Below are 15682 nucleotides of genomic sequence, written 5' to 3'. Positions count from 1 at the left end.
AGAAGAGCTCCCCTGCCAGAAAACCTATCTTAGTCCTGTAGCTATGATGCTTGGATAGAATTGTATTTTGGTATCAAAGCAAGGACAGCATGAAATTAATTAATTAATTAATCAATCCATGGCACTGCATATGCCAGCTCTCCTTACACCAAGTCATGGAGTCCCTGATCATGCTAAGAAGCAGACCTTAATCTCTCATGTTAAACTGAAAGCTGAATAGACCAGAATTTGAGTACTGCCCCAATAAGGATGAGGAAAAGCAACCAGCCTTTAACAACATTGTGTAACACTGGAAATATGTTGAGTATAGTTTGGTATTCATCTGTGTAATGCAGCAAGAATGCCAACTACATAAGGCCCCTCTCCAGCTTCTCTTTCTTCTGAGGCACCGGTGACTGCGACTGGTGCCTACCCGCTGGCTGCATGCAGGAGAAGCCGTGATGGTGCTGAGAGTCTTGTGAGGAGTCCTTTCTTGGCACCAGATCAGAGGACGATGGTGCCAGGGCGCTCTGCACCAAGGAGGAGGTGCTAGGAGCGGGATGCCTGATCCAGGGTTTGACTGTGGCCGGAGTGTGGCCTCCATCAGCAGAACTTTGAGACACTGGTCCCTGTCTTTCAAAGTTCTAGGGTGAAACCCGCAACAGATCCTGCACTGGTCTTTCTGGTGACTCTCTCCTAGACACTTCCAGCACAAATTGTGCGGGTCACTTTTGGGCATGCGTTTACCACAGGCTTTGCAAGTTGTGTGTGCGTGGAGGGGGTGGGGAAGGCAAAGAAAAAACCTTAACACTAACTATACTAAGAAGTAAACAACAGGCAAGACCTATGCGACGTTCCAGCTAACCGTCACAGGCGGTAAAAAGAGGGGATGGCAGGTCAGCAGGGTTCTATATTGAGCAACATGAATGTGCAACTCCACGGGGTGCCCAGGCCACCCCCACGGATGCTACTAGGGGAAAAAATTTACAGCTGCCGTGGAAGCATGCGCACACACACATTGGAAACAAGCACTTGAAGAAAAACTCTTCCTTTCCTTCCCTCCCCAAGGTTGGATGGATATGCATATATCCAGAGCCTTTATAGAATTTAAGAAAATTAAAATAGAAAGCTCAGTGAAGCAATTTCATTTGAGAAGTAAATTACAGCCAAGCAGAATCTCTATTTGCTTGTCAAAATAATGATGCAGATTATGACAGCAGTAGGTATGCATGGAAACTGCAAAACTCACCTTCAGCCCTACACTCCCATTTGGCATCTTTTGAAGCTCATAGGGAAGTTTGACTCTTTCACTTTGTATGTAAGGATCATCAAATGCTCTTCCATGCATTTTTTTGAAGCCATGTAATGTATTCTTTACATTTGTGACAATCTGTGGAAGATAAATGCACTGCTATGAGAGGCATGTCAGAAAACACTGAAATTATGGCTTTATCTATCTTGGTGTGGCTTAAAGTTCAAAATAGGAACTAGTGGCCTGCTATGAACACGAACTTCCAGCATTTGAGCAATGTATCCTTTTCCTCACTTCCCACTTAATACAACTGTTATTAAGCATGTCACTTTATTTATGAGACCAATTAATACACTCAAACCCACTTTGTCTCTAAATCAGTATTCATTTCATTAGTTTTCCCCTTCCTTTTCTTAAAAGGAACTTCCTATTATACCCAATTTGGACAGTGATTAATTATGTACCAGTGCAATGACTGAACTACATACAACTATCTTAACAATGTTATTAAAATATTGTAATTAAATGTCTAGTAATTTTTAGGGCTTAAAGTACCCAAAAAATGCTTAATTCAGATCCCAATTCAATATGAGCCTTCCACTTATCTATTCTCTCAATATTTCAGGATAGTGATTTAAAAACACAGATTTTAAAGCCTGACTTTTTTGACCCATCATACAGCAAAAGAACTTGCTCATTTTGTTTTAATGAATACAGAATTTTTAAGCCAATTACAACTGTACTCCAGGCTCTGAAAGTGTACCTTGTATTTACTAGCCTAAGAATAAAGCTTAACAGTTGGAAGCCAATGTGAAACATAAAGGCCCCCATCTCCAGCAATGTCCAATAGCTGTGTACTGATGAGCTGTGCATGGCTGCTGAAAATGAGGGTCCACCTGCCCCTGGAACATGCCTGAGCGCTCCATTCTTTTGGTTATTAGGTATAAGAGTATCTGAAATTTAATTACCCACCTTCTGGGAAGAGACATGGGGAGTTCTTTCCCTATTACTCCACAACTTCCTGACATGAGCATGTAAAGGGTAAGGGATATCCTCTGTTATTATTTCCACTCCCTAGATTCTGCTGCAAGGGGTCTTTGCTATTCAATCCCCATTTTTTAGGAATTCCTCCTAGTGATTATCTCCAGTCCCAGCCTTTGCTTCTGTTCTTAGTTTTCCCAAGCAAGTTAAGTTACAAAGATCACAAGTTTTACTGCTGTCCAGCGTTCTGAACAGACATAGTGAAACTGGCGAGTCTGAATTTCACTATACTGTCTGCTAAGCTACAAGCAGCAGCACAGACATTTATGTTGTGTCTATAAACTCAGAAAGACAGCATTCCTTCAGTTTTCATTTTCAAACTATAAGGGCCACAAGCTTTTCTTAATGTATGCTAACACTCTTCAGAAATTGAAGACTTGAGCCTATACTCATTCTCCTCCCCCTACTAAGGAAAGTTTCTTATTCTTCACTGGTGAGTAGACCAAGTCCTACATTTCTCCCTGTCTTTCCTCTAAAGAGGGAAAAAAAAAAATCAAGAATTAACCAGAGGCAATATTTCAATTACAGGTCTCTCGCAACTTACGCGCATTTAACATGCACAATTTCAACTTTACCCGTAGGGTCGGAGTGGGGGGCGTGGCCCCAAGAGGGGGAGGGCGTGGGCTCAAGATTTAAAGGTCCTGGGGCACCAGCTGTGGCTGGGAGTCCCAGGGCCTTTAAATCACCCAGGGGGCTCCCAGCTGCAGAGGTGGCTGGTAGCCCCTGTGGCAAACTAAAGGGCCCAAGGCTCCAGCCACCGTGAAGCTCCGGGCCCTTTAAATGCCAGCCCCAGGCCGGCTGCCAAAGCTGTGGGCGGGATTTAAAGGGCTCCTCCGGGCTCCCCACCGCAGCGGGAAGCCCGGCAGAGCCCTTTAAATCCCGCCCGCAGCTCCGGCGGCCAAGCCAGGGGGGCATTTAAAGGGCTCCGACGGGCTCCCCGCCGCTGCAGGAAGCCCGGTGGAGCCCTTTAAATCCCGCCCGCAGCTGCAGTGGCGGGGCCGGGGGGGGGGAGGGGGAGAGGCATTTAAAGGGCAGCGGGGAGCTTTCAGGCTCTCTTCTCCCTCCTCATTTTGTATTATTTATCCAGTCACATTTTATTATGTCAGCTCACAAAAGATATTCACAATTTTTCCTTCCCTTTACTTTTCATATGTTTAAGGGGTAGATCAGAGAGTGGCCTTTTTCTGTCTCTGAAAATCCGTCTAGATTTATTTAGCCCCCAAAAAAGGAAGTTATCACATGTGCTGCAGGGCTTACATTACAGGTTTTGCTCCTAAATTCTCCCAGTTTCATCTGCACTGACCACACTCCTCAGTCCCACTGAGCACTGTTGTGAAGCAGCTACTTCAACTCTTCAAACCCTTCTGATGACTCATGCAGAGGGTTATTTCAATAGCATGTAGTTTTTTTTTTATGAAAGGAAAAATAGGAAGTAAGTTGCATATAAAAAGCTATGCTAAAAGAAATGTAAAGGTTGCAAAGTCAAACACTTAAAAGTTAGGAAAACACAAGCCCAGTGGAGCCCTTTAAATCCCGCCCGCAGCTCCGGCGGCCAGGCGGGGGGCATTTAAAGGGCTCTATCGGGCTCCCCGCCGCGGCAGGAAGCCCGGTGGAGCCCTTTAAATGCCCCCCCAGCCCAGCTGCCGGCACTGCGGGTGGGGTTTAAAGGGCTTGAAGATATAATTTCAACTATATGGAGTTTTCGCTTTACGCGATAACCGCGGAACGGAACCCCCACCTAAGATAAGACTTGCCTGTAGTTTTAACAGAGGAGAGTACAGCCTAATGATTTAGTAATAATGGTAACAAAAGCAAGGAAATTTTAAGCATATATTTTAAGTTAAAACATGAAACAATGTATCAGATTTCTTCACTCTTACACTTCCCTCACAATTCAGCAGATGAGTAATTTAAAGATTGCTTAAATTCCTGTAAAATAATATATTTAGATCAATTTACCTGGCTTTTTGCTGCATTTCCTATGGCCCGGGTTTTGGATCCTAGAGATATACAAGCTCTAAATAACAACAGAAAGACAAATATTCAGCTTTGACAGAAAACAACGTCAGGGGGAAAGTACACTTTTTTCCCCCAGAGTAAACCCCAAAACTACTTTTAAAAGACCATCAACTGCTGCTTAAATTACTTTGTGGAATTCTTTAACAGTCATATTAACGTTTTCTATTGCCCGAAATTATTTCCCTTCCTTCAGTTGTAAGTGTGCTGGTAGTTGATGCCCAACACCTAAAGGCTTCATGCACCCGTAATAAAATGTTGTCTGTTCCAGCACATATTTTAATGTGCATTTTATTAGAATACCTAGTTCTTATAGTGCTTTTCATCAGTAGATCTCAAAGTGTTTTGCAAAGCAGGCAAATATCAGCATCCCCATTTTGCAGGCAGGGAAACTGAGGCATGGAGTTTGCCCAAGGTCACCCAGCAGGCCAGCAACAGTACTAATACATCACTGGAATTTCTAGACATTAGAGATGAGAATTTTCTTACTCAAAAAGTGTTGCAGCCAACTCATGGGAAATCTTTATTGGACTTTGTTCTAACAGACAAAGAGGAACTGATCAAAGAACTAAAGTTAATGGTAGCTTAGTTACAATGTTCATGACTTGATCACATACATACTGTGCAAGCAGAATGAAGTCCATACCAATAATATATATCTGGTGCGTTAATAGGACCAATTTCACAAAGTTGAAAACAAGTATGAGAAATCAGTTGGGGCAGAATTTTTAATCAGAAAAATGTGAATGGTAATTGGAAATCATTAAATAATCCTTTCTAGAAGCTCAAAATGTCACAATCCCAATTGGAAGTTAAAAAATAACCTGGTTTAGAGGGGAAGCGAAGGCAGATTTTATATCTAGATCTACACACACACACACACACACACGCACACCCCCAAATGTGATCCTGAGATGAATAAACAGGGGAATCTCAAGTAGGAGTAGAGAGGTTATTTTCCCTCTGTATTTGGCTCTGGTGCAACTACAGCTGAAATGCGGAGTCCAGTTCTGGTGCCCACAATTCAGAATAATTTGGAGAGGGTTCAGAGAAGAGCCACCAGAATGATTAAAGGATTAGAAAATATGCCCAACAGTGACAGATTCAAGCAACTCAATCTATTTAGCTTAACAAAAAGAAGGTTAAGGGATGACTTGATTACAGTCTATAACAGGAGTGGGGCAAACTACAGCCCGCAGGCCAAGTCTGGCCCATCAGACCTTTTAATCTAGCCCTTGAGCTCCTGCCAGGGAGTGGGACTGGGGGCTTGTCCCACTCCGCGCATGCCATGGTTCTGCGCAGCTCCCAGAAGCAGCGGCATGTTCCCTCTCCGGCTCCTACACGTAGGGGCAGTAAGGGGCTCCGTACTCTGCCCCCACCCCAAGCGCTGCCCCCAGTGGCTCCCATTGGCTGGAAACTGCGGCAGGGGTGGAGTCTGCAGACAGGGGCAGCACGCAGAGCCACCTGGCCATGCTTCCACATGGGAGCTGGAAGAGGGACAGGCCGCTGCTTCCGGGAGCTGCTTGAGGTAAGCACTGCCTGGAGCCTGCACACCTGACCTCCCCAGGCACCCCAACCCCCAACCCCTTGCCCCAGCTCTGATCCCCCTCCCACCCTCCGAACCCTTTGGTTCCAGCCCAGAGCCCCCTCCCACACCCCAAACCTCTCATTTCTGGCCCCACTCTGGAACCTGCACTCCAAACCCCTAAACCCCAGCCCAGAGTCCCCTCCCCCACACCCCAGCCCCCACCTGGAGTCTCCTCCCACACCCTGAACCCCTCATTTCTGGCCCCACCCCGGAACCCACACCCCAAGCCCCTGCCCCAGCCCAGAGCCCCCTCGCACACTTCAAACCCCTCAGCCCCAGCCCACATCCCCCTCCCACACACCCCAACCCCCTGCCTCAGCCTGGAGCCCCCTCCCATATCCAAACTCCTCTGCTCTACCCCTAGCCAGCAGCCCCCTCCTGCACCCAAAACCCCTCATCCCTGGCTCCACCCCACAGCCTGCACCCCCAGCCAAGACCTCACCCCCTCCTGTACCCCAACCCCCAATTTTGTGAGCATTCATGGCCTGCCATACAATTTCCATACCCAGATGTGGCCCTCAGGCCAAAAAGGTTGCCCACCCCTTGTCTATAAGTATCTACATGGGGAACAAATATTTACTAACAGGCTCATCAGAGAAACTAAGAGAAAGATCCAATGGCTAGACTCTCTCCCAAAGTGGAGAACTGTCATTTGGTGACTATATCCAGCACTCTCTGATATGAGATTGTATTGAAGTATGCAATACTTAAGCCCAGACAAAATCCTACGAGTACGTTCTGTGTACAGCACTACTTTTCATTGTTTATAAATCAGAAGTAGTTAATCTTTTTGAAAAAGCACCCAATACATCCTCCATGCAAGCTGATTTTATGCTGTTCAATATACCCTAACGATAATATATATTTTAGACATAGTTCTTTATTAAGTATGTCAAAAGACCATCTAACACAATGATGACTTAAGATGCGTGTAGACTACGTACAAGGCACTTCATTTCACAGGTTAGTTATGACTGGTTAATGATATTGACATGCCATAACTTTTAGAAAATTCCCTTTTTCCACAGAGGTGGCATTAATTAATAGGCTGCTATATGAGACTTTAAGTGTCAAGTCAGAAGCTACTCTGGCAACGTGCGAGGTCTCCCCATGCTCTCTGAAGGAGTCAGATCATGGCAAGTCTCCCCCAAAGTGTTGGGGCTAGGGTACAATAAGTCTCCCTTACCAGGGGAGAGGAGGAGTGTCAGAAAGTAAACAAAACATGTTCCCTTTGGCCGTATATTAGAGGCTGTCCAGAGAAGCAGATCTGCCATGAAGTGGTGCTGCTGCAGAGGAAGAGGAAATGCTTCCTCCTCCTACATGCTATTCATTAATAGGATTTTAAAACAAGAAGGAGTTCCAACAGCAGCAATTCCCACAGCAATAGAAGCAGCATTGGTCTGGGAATCTTAACTGTACTTTGCCAGAATTTTTCATTTGCCAATGGTTAGCTGCTGAGCACAGATTTCAAGCCTTGCCATATAAGCATTTGGTTGAGGATGCTCTCTTACCACATCAGCTTTAGAAGATCATATGAGAACTTTCATAGAAAATCCTTATTTTAAAGAGTTTATAATAGCCCTTTTAATATTAAAGCTACTGGTGCTCAGCACAAGAGGGAACTTTTACCATCAGACACTTAGCAGCCACAGGCGTATCTGACGGATCCAGATCCTGTGGGTTGAGAGTGAGGAACGGAGAATGGAAGTGGCAAAAAGGCCAAGTACCACCAACCTCCTGCACGTTTTCTTAGATGAGTGCTGTTCATGGACCCTACCCAGGGACTATGTATTGTGTATCAATTCCTGGAAAATGTGTGTCTGGTAAATTTAAAGTTCCAACATCCACTGGCTCCTGGAAGAGGAACAGAGCTTCATGCGCCTATGCAGTCTTTCTAATGATTGTTGCCTCCACGATTCTAACCTCACTAGTCTTTTCAGTTTTCTTCCCCCATAAACCACCCCAGCACTCCTTTCTGATTATTCCTGACAGAATTCTGTGCCCATGTGGGGGTGCAGAATTTATATGGCCTGCATATTTCAGTGCCCCCGGGCAGAAAAATGCAAAAGAAATCTGCAGGAGGACATGCATCTCTTCCCCGGCAGCGTGTCAGTTCCAGTGTACCTGGAGCAGCTTCAGAGACGCAAATCACCGTGGGGGGAGGAGGGTTTGTACGGTGCCTGTGGGGGAAATGTTGATCACTGTGAGGGGGTGAGGCTGGCCAACAAGGGAGAGAGACTCTATCCCTCTCTCCATACTTCAGCTTGAGGGGTGTGGAGGAGGATAGGTCTTTTTTGTTATGCAGGAGGAAGGCTCTGTCCCCGAGGCAGAAATGTAGCAGCCTGCCTGCCTAATAAAATGTAACCTTCTTGAGAACCGAAAAAAACATCAAATATTAGTATCATGTTAATGAAAATTGTTTGTTTTTAAGTTAAAGAAAATAGCTTTTGTAAAAAAACAAAAAAAAAACCAAAAAACATTTTGTTGCTGTTGATGGTTAATTGACCTCATTCTCTGAGGCAGAAACGTAGCAACCTGTCTGCATAGTAACACTGTTAATTATTCTATTGTTGGTTAACTGTCCCCATTTTCAGTCAACTCGCCTAGGAGTATAAAAATCCTGTAAAAGTTTTAAGGCCCCTATATAGCCTGAGTGACATAAAGCCTTATAAATGACAGTACGGGAATCAGCTGGGAAGATCGATGCGCTCACTTTTTTCCTCTGCCAAAACAGCACAATGGGGTTTGTTTTTTTAACTGGGTAAGTAAAAATCTAACACTTTTGAGGGCAAATAAAACATTTACCAAGCAGTCAATAAAATGGACAAACAGAACCAAGTACTTCCCAAAGTACCCAGCTAGGTCCAGGACAATGATTAGCAAAACTGTACAACTTTCATGTATCAAAGTCTGAGCAATTTAAAATGACATTCTATTTTTTTTTCCGGTTTGGTGTTCTATAATGTAAATGAAAATGAAAATCCAGGATTATAACTGGAATGGAGGATATAAGTTACCAAGTATTTGTAACTTAACTTTCACATGTTTAGGAAATGCTGAATAGTTATTGTGACTTTTTTCTATAATGTAGTTTAAATAACTTACTAAAACAATTGAAACTGGTGTGATTATATTGCATTATTTTGACAAATAAAATTTGCAGAATTTAAAATTTTTTGGCGCAGAATCCCCCCAGGAGTAGATACTGCTCAAAGTTTCCGCTCCAAAACAGCCAAATGAAATGGTTGTCAATTTCATTACTACCCCATGTCTTCTTAACAGCAACAACAGAATTAGTCCTATTCATTTTGTCAATTTCGCACTCTGCTTGTTAGGAAAGCCATGACCAGCAGCAGACAACGGAGCTCCCTATCAGCTCCGGAAAATGTAAACATATTAGTTATCATTTATTAGGATATCTTTGTAACTAAGAGAGCTAGACTTAATAAAATCAAAGCTGGATTGGAGGGAGGTCTCAAGTGGGGTTCCACGAGGATCTGCTCTGGGTCCAGTGTTGTTTAACATCTTTATTAATAACTGGGATGTAGGTACAAGGAGTCCCCGGTAAACATCTCCCTCTTACCTGTTGTTTCACATATTCGTCACTCATCAATAGGAAAACATGTTCCAATTCACGTCGATCCTGATCCACATATAGTACACTACTGCAAACGATGGATATGTGGATCGGGATCGACGTGAATTGGAACATGTTCCCCTATTGATGAGCAAGGGATATGCAACAGATATGCGTAGCCACGGGCGGGCCGTTCCCCAACCACCTCACATCCAGGCCCAGCCTGCCCCCTAGTCCCGGCCCTGCTCCCACCCCAGAGCTTGCCCCATACTGTCCACCTGGCACACGGAGGATTGCCCAGCTCTGGCGCTCCAGCCGCGGAGCGGGGTTGGGGTCTTGACCCCCTCCACTCACCCAGCCCTCCTGCTGGGGAGCAAGGTCAGGGCACAGGGGCTTCCAAGCCACCAACCCCCGCTACCTGGCTGGAGTGGGGCAAGCCCCCGCACCCCAGTCCAGCTCCCCTGCCAGGTGGAGCAGGGCAAGCGCCCACGCCCTGGCAGGAGAACTGGGTGAAGCAGGCAAGCACCTGCACCCCAGCAGGAGTGCTGGGCTGGCAGAGTTGGGCAAGCCCCCGAGCCAGGGGGCTGAGCTACTGGAGTGTGCATATTTTTCCAGGGCCCCCTCATTTTTCCAGGAGTCCCTGACTAGAGCATCTATTGCCCCACTCTCTGACAAGGCTGGCCGGAGGGGGGAAACAGGTGGCCAGATCGCTCCTACTCCTCCACCCCCCATCATTGCTCACCCAGCCAAGTATCCTCTCCTGCCTACACCACTGCTGTACGTGTAGGTCCCCGGTATCCATTGCCCTTTTCAAGAACACAACCCTGACGTATACCAGGGACCACCTGTATAGAGAGCGTACTGATCAAATTTGAAAATGAGACAAAGCTGGGGAGAGGGGGTTGCCAACACTTGTGGAGGATACAGCTAAAATTCAGAGGGATTTTGATAAATTGGAGAACTCGGTTATAGACAACAAAATAAAATTCAAAGACAAATGTAAGGTGCTACACTTAGGGAAGAAAACCCCAAATGCACAAATACAAAATGGGGGAAAACTGGTTTGACAGCAGCACTGCTGAGAAGGATCTGGGAGTTGTGGTGGGTCACAACCTCAATATGAGTCACCAATGCGATGCTGTTGCCAACAAAGGGGGGGGCGCAATGCAATTTTAGGTTGTATTAACAGAGGCATAGCATGCAAGTCACAGGATGTGATAGTACTGCTCTACTCGGCACTGGTTAGGCCTCAGCTGGAGTATTGTGTCCAATTTTGGTCACCAATGTAGAGAAAGGATGTAGAAAAACTGGAAAGGATCCAGAGGCAACCACCAAAGATGATCAAAGAGGTGGATTGCAAGCCATATGAGCAAAGGCTGAATGAACTGGATATGTTTAGTTTGGAAAAGAGGAGATTAATGGAAGGGGGGGCAGACACATGACAATGGTACTCCTGTGGGAATTCTGCACCACTGGGCAATGCAAAATTTGTGCAGAAATGGGTTGCAGAGCTGCTGGCCGCCACCGGGGCCACTCAACCTGGCAGAGCCTAGTCTGCAAATAGAAGACACTTCAAGAAGGAATGAGATGGGAGCTGGAGAGTTCCCAGCAGATGCACTTCCCAGCATACTTCTGCAGCAGCCAGTGTGGCTAACCCCAGGGCCGCCCAAGCAGCTGGCCCCGGAGCCAGCTAATCAGGCAGCCCTGGGGACAGCGACACTGGCCAGCTGCTTGGGCGGCCCCCCCGGGAGTGGTGGCCCCCCCCATGGCTCTCTTTCTCCACCCAGGGCTCCCTTCACCCCCCGCAGTGGCAAGCCCCCCAAAACTCCCTTTTCAGCAGAAGACCGAGTAGCAGCAGGCCCCCATGGGTTCCTCCCCTGCAGCAGGCCCCCCTCCCCAAGATTCAATCATGAGTATTTTTAGTAAAAGTCATGGACAGGTAATGGGGCTGTGATTTTTTGTTTTTTGCCTGTGATCTGTCCATGATTTTTACTAAAAATACTCATGATTAAATCATAGTGCTGGAGGATAGGGTCCAGAGTGACCTAGACAAATCGGAGGATTGGGCCAAAAGAAATCTGATGAGGTTCAACAAGTACAAGTGCAGAGTCCTGCACTTGTGAAGGAAGAATCACATGCACTGCTACAGGCTGGGGACCGACTGGCTAAGCGGCAGTTCTGCAGAAAAGGACCTGGGGATTACAGTGGACAAGAAGCTGGATACGAGTCAGCAGTGTGCCCTTGTTGCCAATAAGCCAACGGCATATTGGGCTGTATTAGTAGGAGCAGTGCCAGCAGATTGAGTGAAGTGATTATTCCCCTCTATTCGGCACTGGTGAGGCCACATCTGGAGTACTGCATCCAGTTTTGGGTCCCCCACTACAGAAAGGATGTGGACAAATTGGAGAGAGTCCGTGGAGGGCAACGAAAATTATTAGGGAGCTGGGGCACATGACTTATGAGGAGAGGCTGAGGGAACTGGGGTTATTTAGTCTGCAGAAGAGAAGAGTGAGGGGGGGATTTGATAACAGCCTTCAACTACCTGAAGGGGGGTTCCAAAGAGGATGGAGCTTGACTGTTCTCAGTGGCGGCAGATGACAGAACAAGGAGCAATGGTCTCAAGTTGCAGTGAGAGAGGTCTAGGTTGGGTATTAGGAAACACTATTTCACTAGGAGGGTGGTGAAGCACTGGGATGGGTTACTTAGGAAGGTGGTGGAATCTCCATCCTTAGAGGTTTTTAAGGCCTGGCTTGACAAAGCCCTGGCTGGGATGATTTAATTGGTGTTGGTCTTTCTTTGAGCAGGGGATTGGACTAGAGCAGTGGTTCTCAAACTTTTGTACTAGTGACCCCTTTCACACAGCAAGCCTCTGAGCGCAACCCCCATTATACATTAAAAACACATTTTTATATATTTAACACCATTATAAATGTTGGAGGCAAAGCGGGGTTTGGGATGGAGGCTGACAGCTCGCGACCTCCATGTAATAACCTTGTGACCCCCTGAGGGGTCACAACCCCCAATTTGAGAACCCCTGGACTAGAGAACCTCCTGAGGTCTCTTCCAATCCTAATATTCTATGATTCTATGACAACCATCTCACTACTGGGAAGCATATTTTTCAAACCCTGTGTCTGTTATGCATATATTGAAACTTCAAGGATTCAGTAATAACTTTATTAAGATCCCTGCAGGAATGCTAACAATCAAGATTCCTCTCAGTTACAGAGTAAAAATTTGAGAATAGTTACTATTTAAAGCACCAAGATTCAAAAATGCATTGCTAGCTAGCGTGTGCTAACTAAATGCATTCTCCAACTCTACACTGCCTTGTTTCCACAAGACTTTACCATGGGTTAGCTAGTTTCTAGGGTAGACCACAAACACCTGTGTCTTGGAACAAATATTTGGGGAGGTTCAGGCTAGTTTATGATGCTGTTAACTACCTCAAGTTAGTTGGGAATGTGCAGACATACCTAAAGAACATATTTAGTTTGCATGTGTTATCTAACCTGTTAACTCCATGCCTTTAAATCTTGATCTAGGCAAAACCTAGACATTTACAGAGGTTCTTGGAGCTCACCTGGGCCTTACTAAATTAGATACACCTTTCTAAATCCAAGTCTAAACAAGGCCATATTGGCTTGATAAGGCTCAGTGCTCCTATGCAAAGTAAAAATTGCTTGTTTGACATTTCTGCCCAGTACAATAATTCACACTATCTCAAAAAAGCAGACAAAAAATTAATTATCTTCCTAAAGCCTCATTAGACTGTATTAGGGCTGAATCTCAAACTTGAAAAGTCAAGATAAATACCACAAGTCCTTCAATACCTAGACAAAAAGAGCAGCTGTTTAATGATTTTTATAAAGCATCCTGCTGCACCCAAGTATCAAAGCACATGGTATGTTTCCTCTAGTTATGTCAACTTGTTTTTACCAGTTTGAAAATAGCTAAATTTTGTATATATTCTGTCTGATATACTAAAAGACTAGCTAAATACAGTGAAATGTCTGACGTGCATCTGCAAAGAATGCACTCCAAAAAGAGATGTTAAGCAGAAGTGGTGTTCTAAAATAGATGGACCTGAATATACTTGATAGTTGGAGATTCTTTGGAGTAGTCTCAAGACAGTGTTGCCTATTAAGAATGGTCTCTGGCACAAGTTTCAAAATAGGTTTCAAAATTTTGATGCTCACAAAAAAACAACCAAAAAACCCAACTAGTTCCTTACTAAAGATTTTGGAAACAAAGGATAGGGTGGTATTATCAGATAATACATTGTGGTATTTAAAGCAAAGCATCTTCATCATTAATGTCTTAGACACATTAACCAGCGTGTTTCAGTAATTAGCATTTTTTTTTAAATAGACTAAAGCCTTTTTGTATATAAATAAATACTGGGCAAAGTTAAACACATTTATTCCCAAGAGATTAAATAGTAAAATACTATACTCAAAACAGACTTCTCTGGGAGGAGTTACTTTAATTGCTATTTATGGGTCTGGAATTTTTTTTTTTTTTTACACAAATGAGCATGCACTATTCAAGAAGTACAGTTTATGAGCCTTTTACATGAATTCCTGGTTTCTAGTGGAACATTACACACAGCTGAAGCTTACTTAAAGTCTTAGGTATATCCCATAGAAACTGAGGCAAATCTCCACCTACTCTTGCGTGTCCCATCATCACAAACATAGTCCATCTCCCCTTGCTAGAAACCTCGATATTTCATAGCCAGGAGAGGAAGCAGTAGAACAAGTAGCAACTAGATTTTGGGGGGAGGGAAGAAGAAAGACTCCATATCACCCTCTTTTATCCTCCTTCAGACAACCTCCTCTTCCATCTCCTCTAGTCCCTCATACTCATTCCGTCATCTGTTCTTAGCGGAATAGCTTCTGAACACTGCAAACCACTGCAATGTGAATTGTGCATAAACCCATCTGTTTAAATGGGATCTTCACTGACCAAATCCCGAGGTATCAGAGAGCAGAGAAATCCCACTGTCAACAGTCTATAAAATGGGTTCCTATCACCTCCCGGGACCAGAGATGATAACCAAGAAATATCACTCGACCAGAACCCCCGCCCCAAATCATCATCAGCTAGCCTGTCACAGAGGTGGGAGGCAGGGAAAGGAGCGCAGAGGAGAATGGAGGAGGAGGCGGCGGCGGCCGGGAGTATGAAGAGAAGCGGATGAATGAGCAGGACCTAATCTTGCCACTGATACCGCGCTGCTCCAGCGGATCCCAGGCACGGACACACGCACCCGCCAGCCGCTGCCACTACCCGCCTCCCCGGCTCCGCTCCCCCGGGCCACGGGGGGCGGAGACCGACCCGTTCCAGGCCCGGGGGCAAGAGGGGCTCTGGCCGGCAGGGGAACGAACGGGGCTCTGCGCGCTGGGGCTTCTCAAAGCGACTGTCGGAGCCCGCTCCGGGGCCACGCTGACGCGCCCTGTCCTCGGTGGGTGTGCACTGCCCGGGGAGGGCGCCGGTACCCACGGGAGGAGCCCGGTGCACACGGGGGGCCGGGGCCCAGAACGGGCGGCGGGACGGGGCCCGGTACGCACGGGGGGGACGGCGGTCGGGCGGGCGGGGGACGGGGCCCGGCACTCACGGGGTGCAGCGGTCGCTGTACTCATTGGCGATGGTCTCGATGCCGCCGCTCCGCGCCACCGCGACGTAGCAGTTGAGGAAGCCCAAGTCGATGCCGACCACAGACATGACTGCGCCCGGTGCCTTCCGCTCCCCGCGGGCCTGTCGCTGCAGCGGTCTCGGCTGCCGACACCGGCTCCCAGTCCCTACCCGGCGCGCTCCCCACTGCGGAGCAGCAGCCACCAACCGGCAGTTACTCTCCTCTGCGCAAGCGCGCTGCCCCTTCCGGCGGGGACTGCGCGAGACCCCAACGGACCTTCGGCACTTTCCGGACAGACTCGGGCTGAGGCGGCTCCGGCCGACATGAGTTCGAGAAAGATCTGGAAAGGGGAGGAGAGAGCGTTTGTATAAGGGCGACATCGTGTGGCCAAACAGAAGTACTGCTGCTGCCCGCCCGCCCTGCGCTTCTAGCCGCGCCGTCCCGCCGCGCACCTGGTTAAAGGGCCAGCACCCAAAATAAAGGGTGTTCTGCAAGTGAATTGCAGTTAACGATGGTCTCTTGTTTAGAGTATAGCTGGACTGCTCCCATTGAATTATAATTAGATTAAAATCAGATGGTGTATTAGTGGGTCAT

At 46.5% G+C, this 15682-nt stretch overlaps 1 protein-coding gene across 2 annotated transcripts in view; it reads right to left on the bottom strand.

Moving 5' to 3' along the window:
- The window catches only part of HSPA4L (heat shock protein family A (Hsp70) member 4 like), a 57254-nt gene extending 41848 nt beyond the window's left edge, over positions 1 to 15406 (bottom strand). The window contains exons 1-3 of one of the 2 annotated variants that reach the window (XM_045018045.1): positions 15071 to 15406; positions 4232 to 4289; positions 1229 to 1369 (exon numbers count right to left, since the gene is read on the bottom strand). In XM_045018045.1, the coding sequence (XP_044873980.1) occupies positions 1229 to 1369; positions 4232 to 4289; positions 15071 to 15177 (306 nt within the window). In that variant the 5' untranslated portion in view covers positions 15178 to 15406. The remainder of the gene's footprint in view (positions 1 to 1228; positions 1370 to 4231; positions 4290 to 15070) is intronic. The other variant, XM_045018046.1, reaches the window with a different exon arrangement.
- Positions 15407 to 15682: the final 276 nt, after the last annotated feature.

Source organism: Mauremys mutica, chromosome 5 (assembly GCF_020497125.1).
Source record: "Mauremys mutica isolate MM-2020 ecotype Southern chromosome 5, ASM2049712v1, whole genome shotgun sequence".
NCBI classification, from domain to species: domain Eukaryota; kingdom Metazoa; phylum Chordata; order Testudines; family Geoemydidae; genus Mauremys; species Mauremys mutica.
This window is presented reverse-complemented; position numbering and strand designations above follow the sequence as displayed.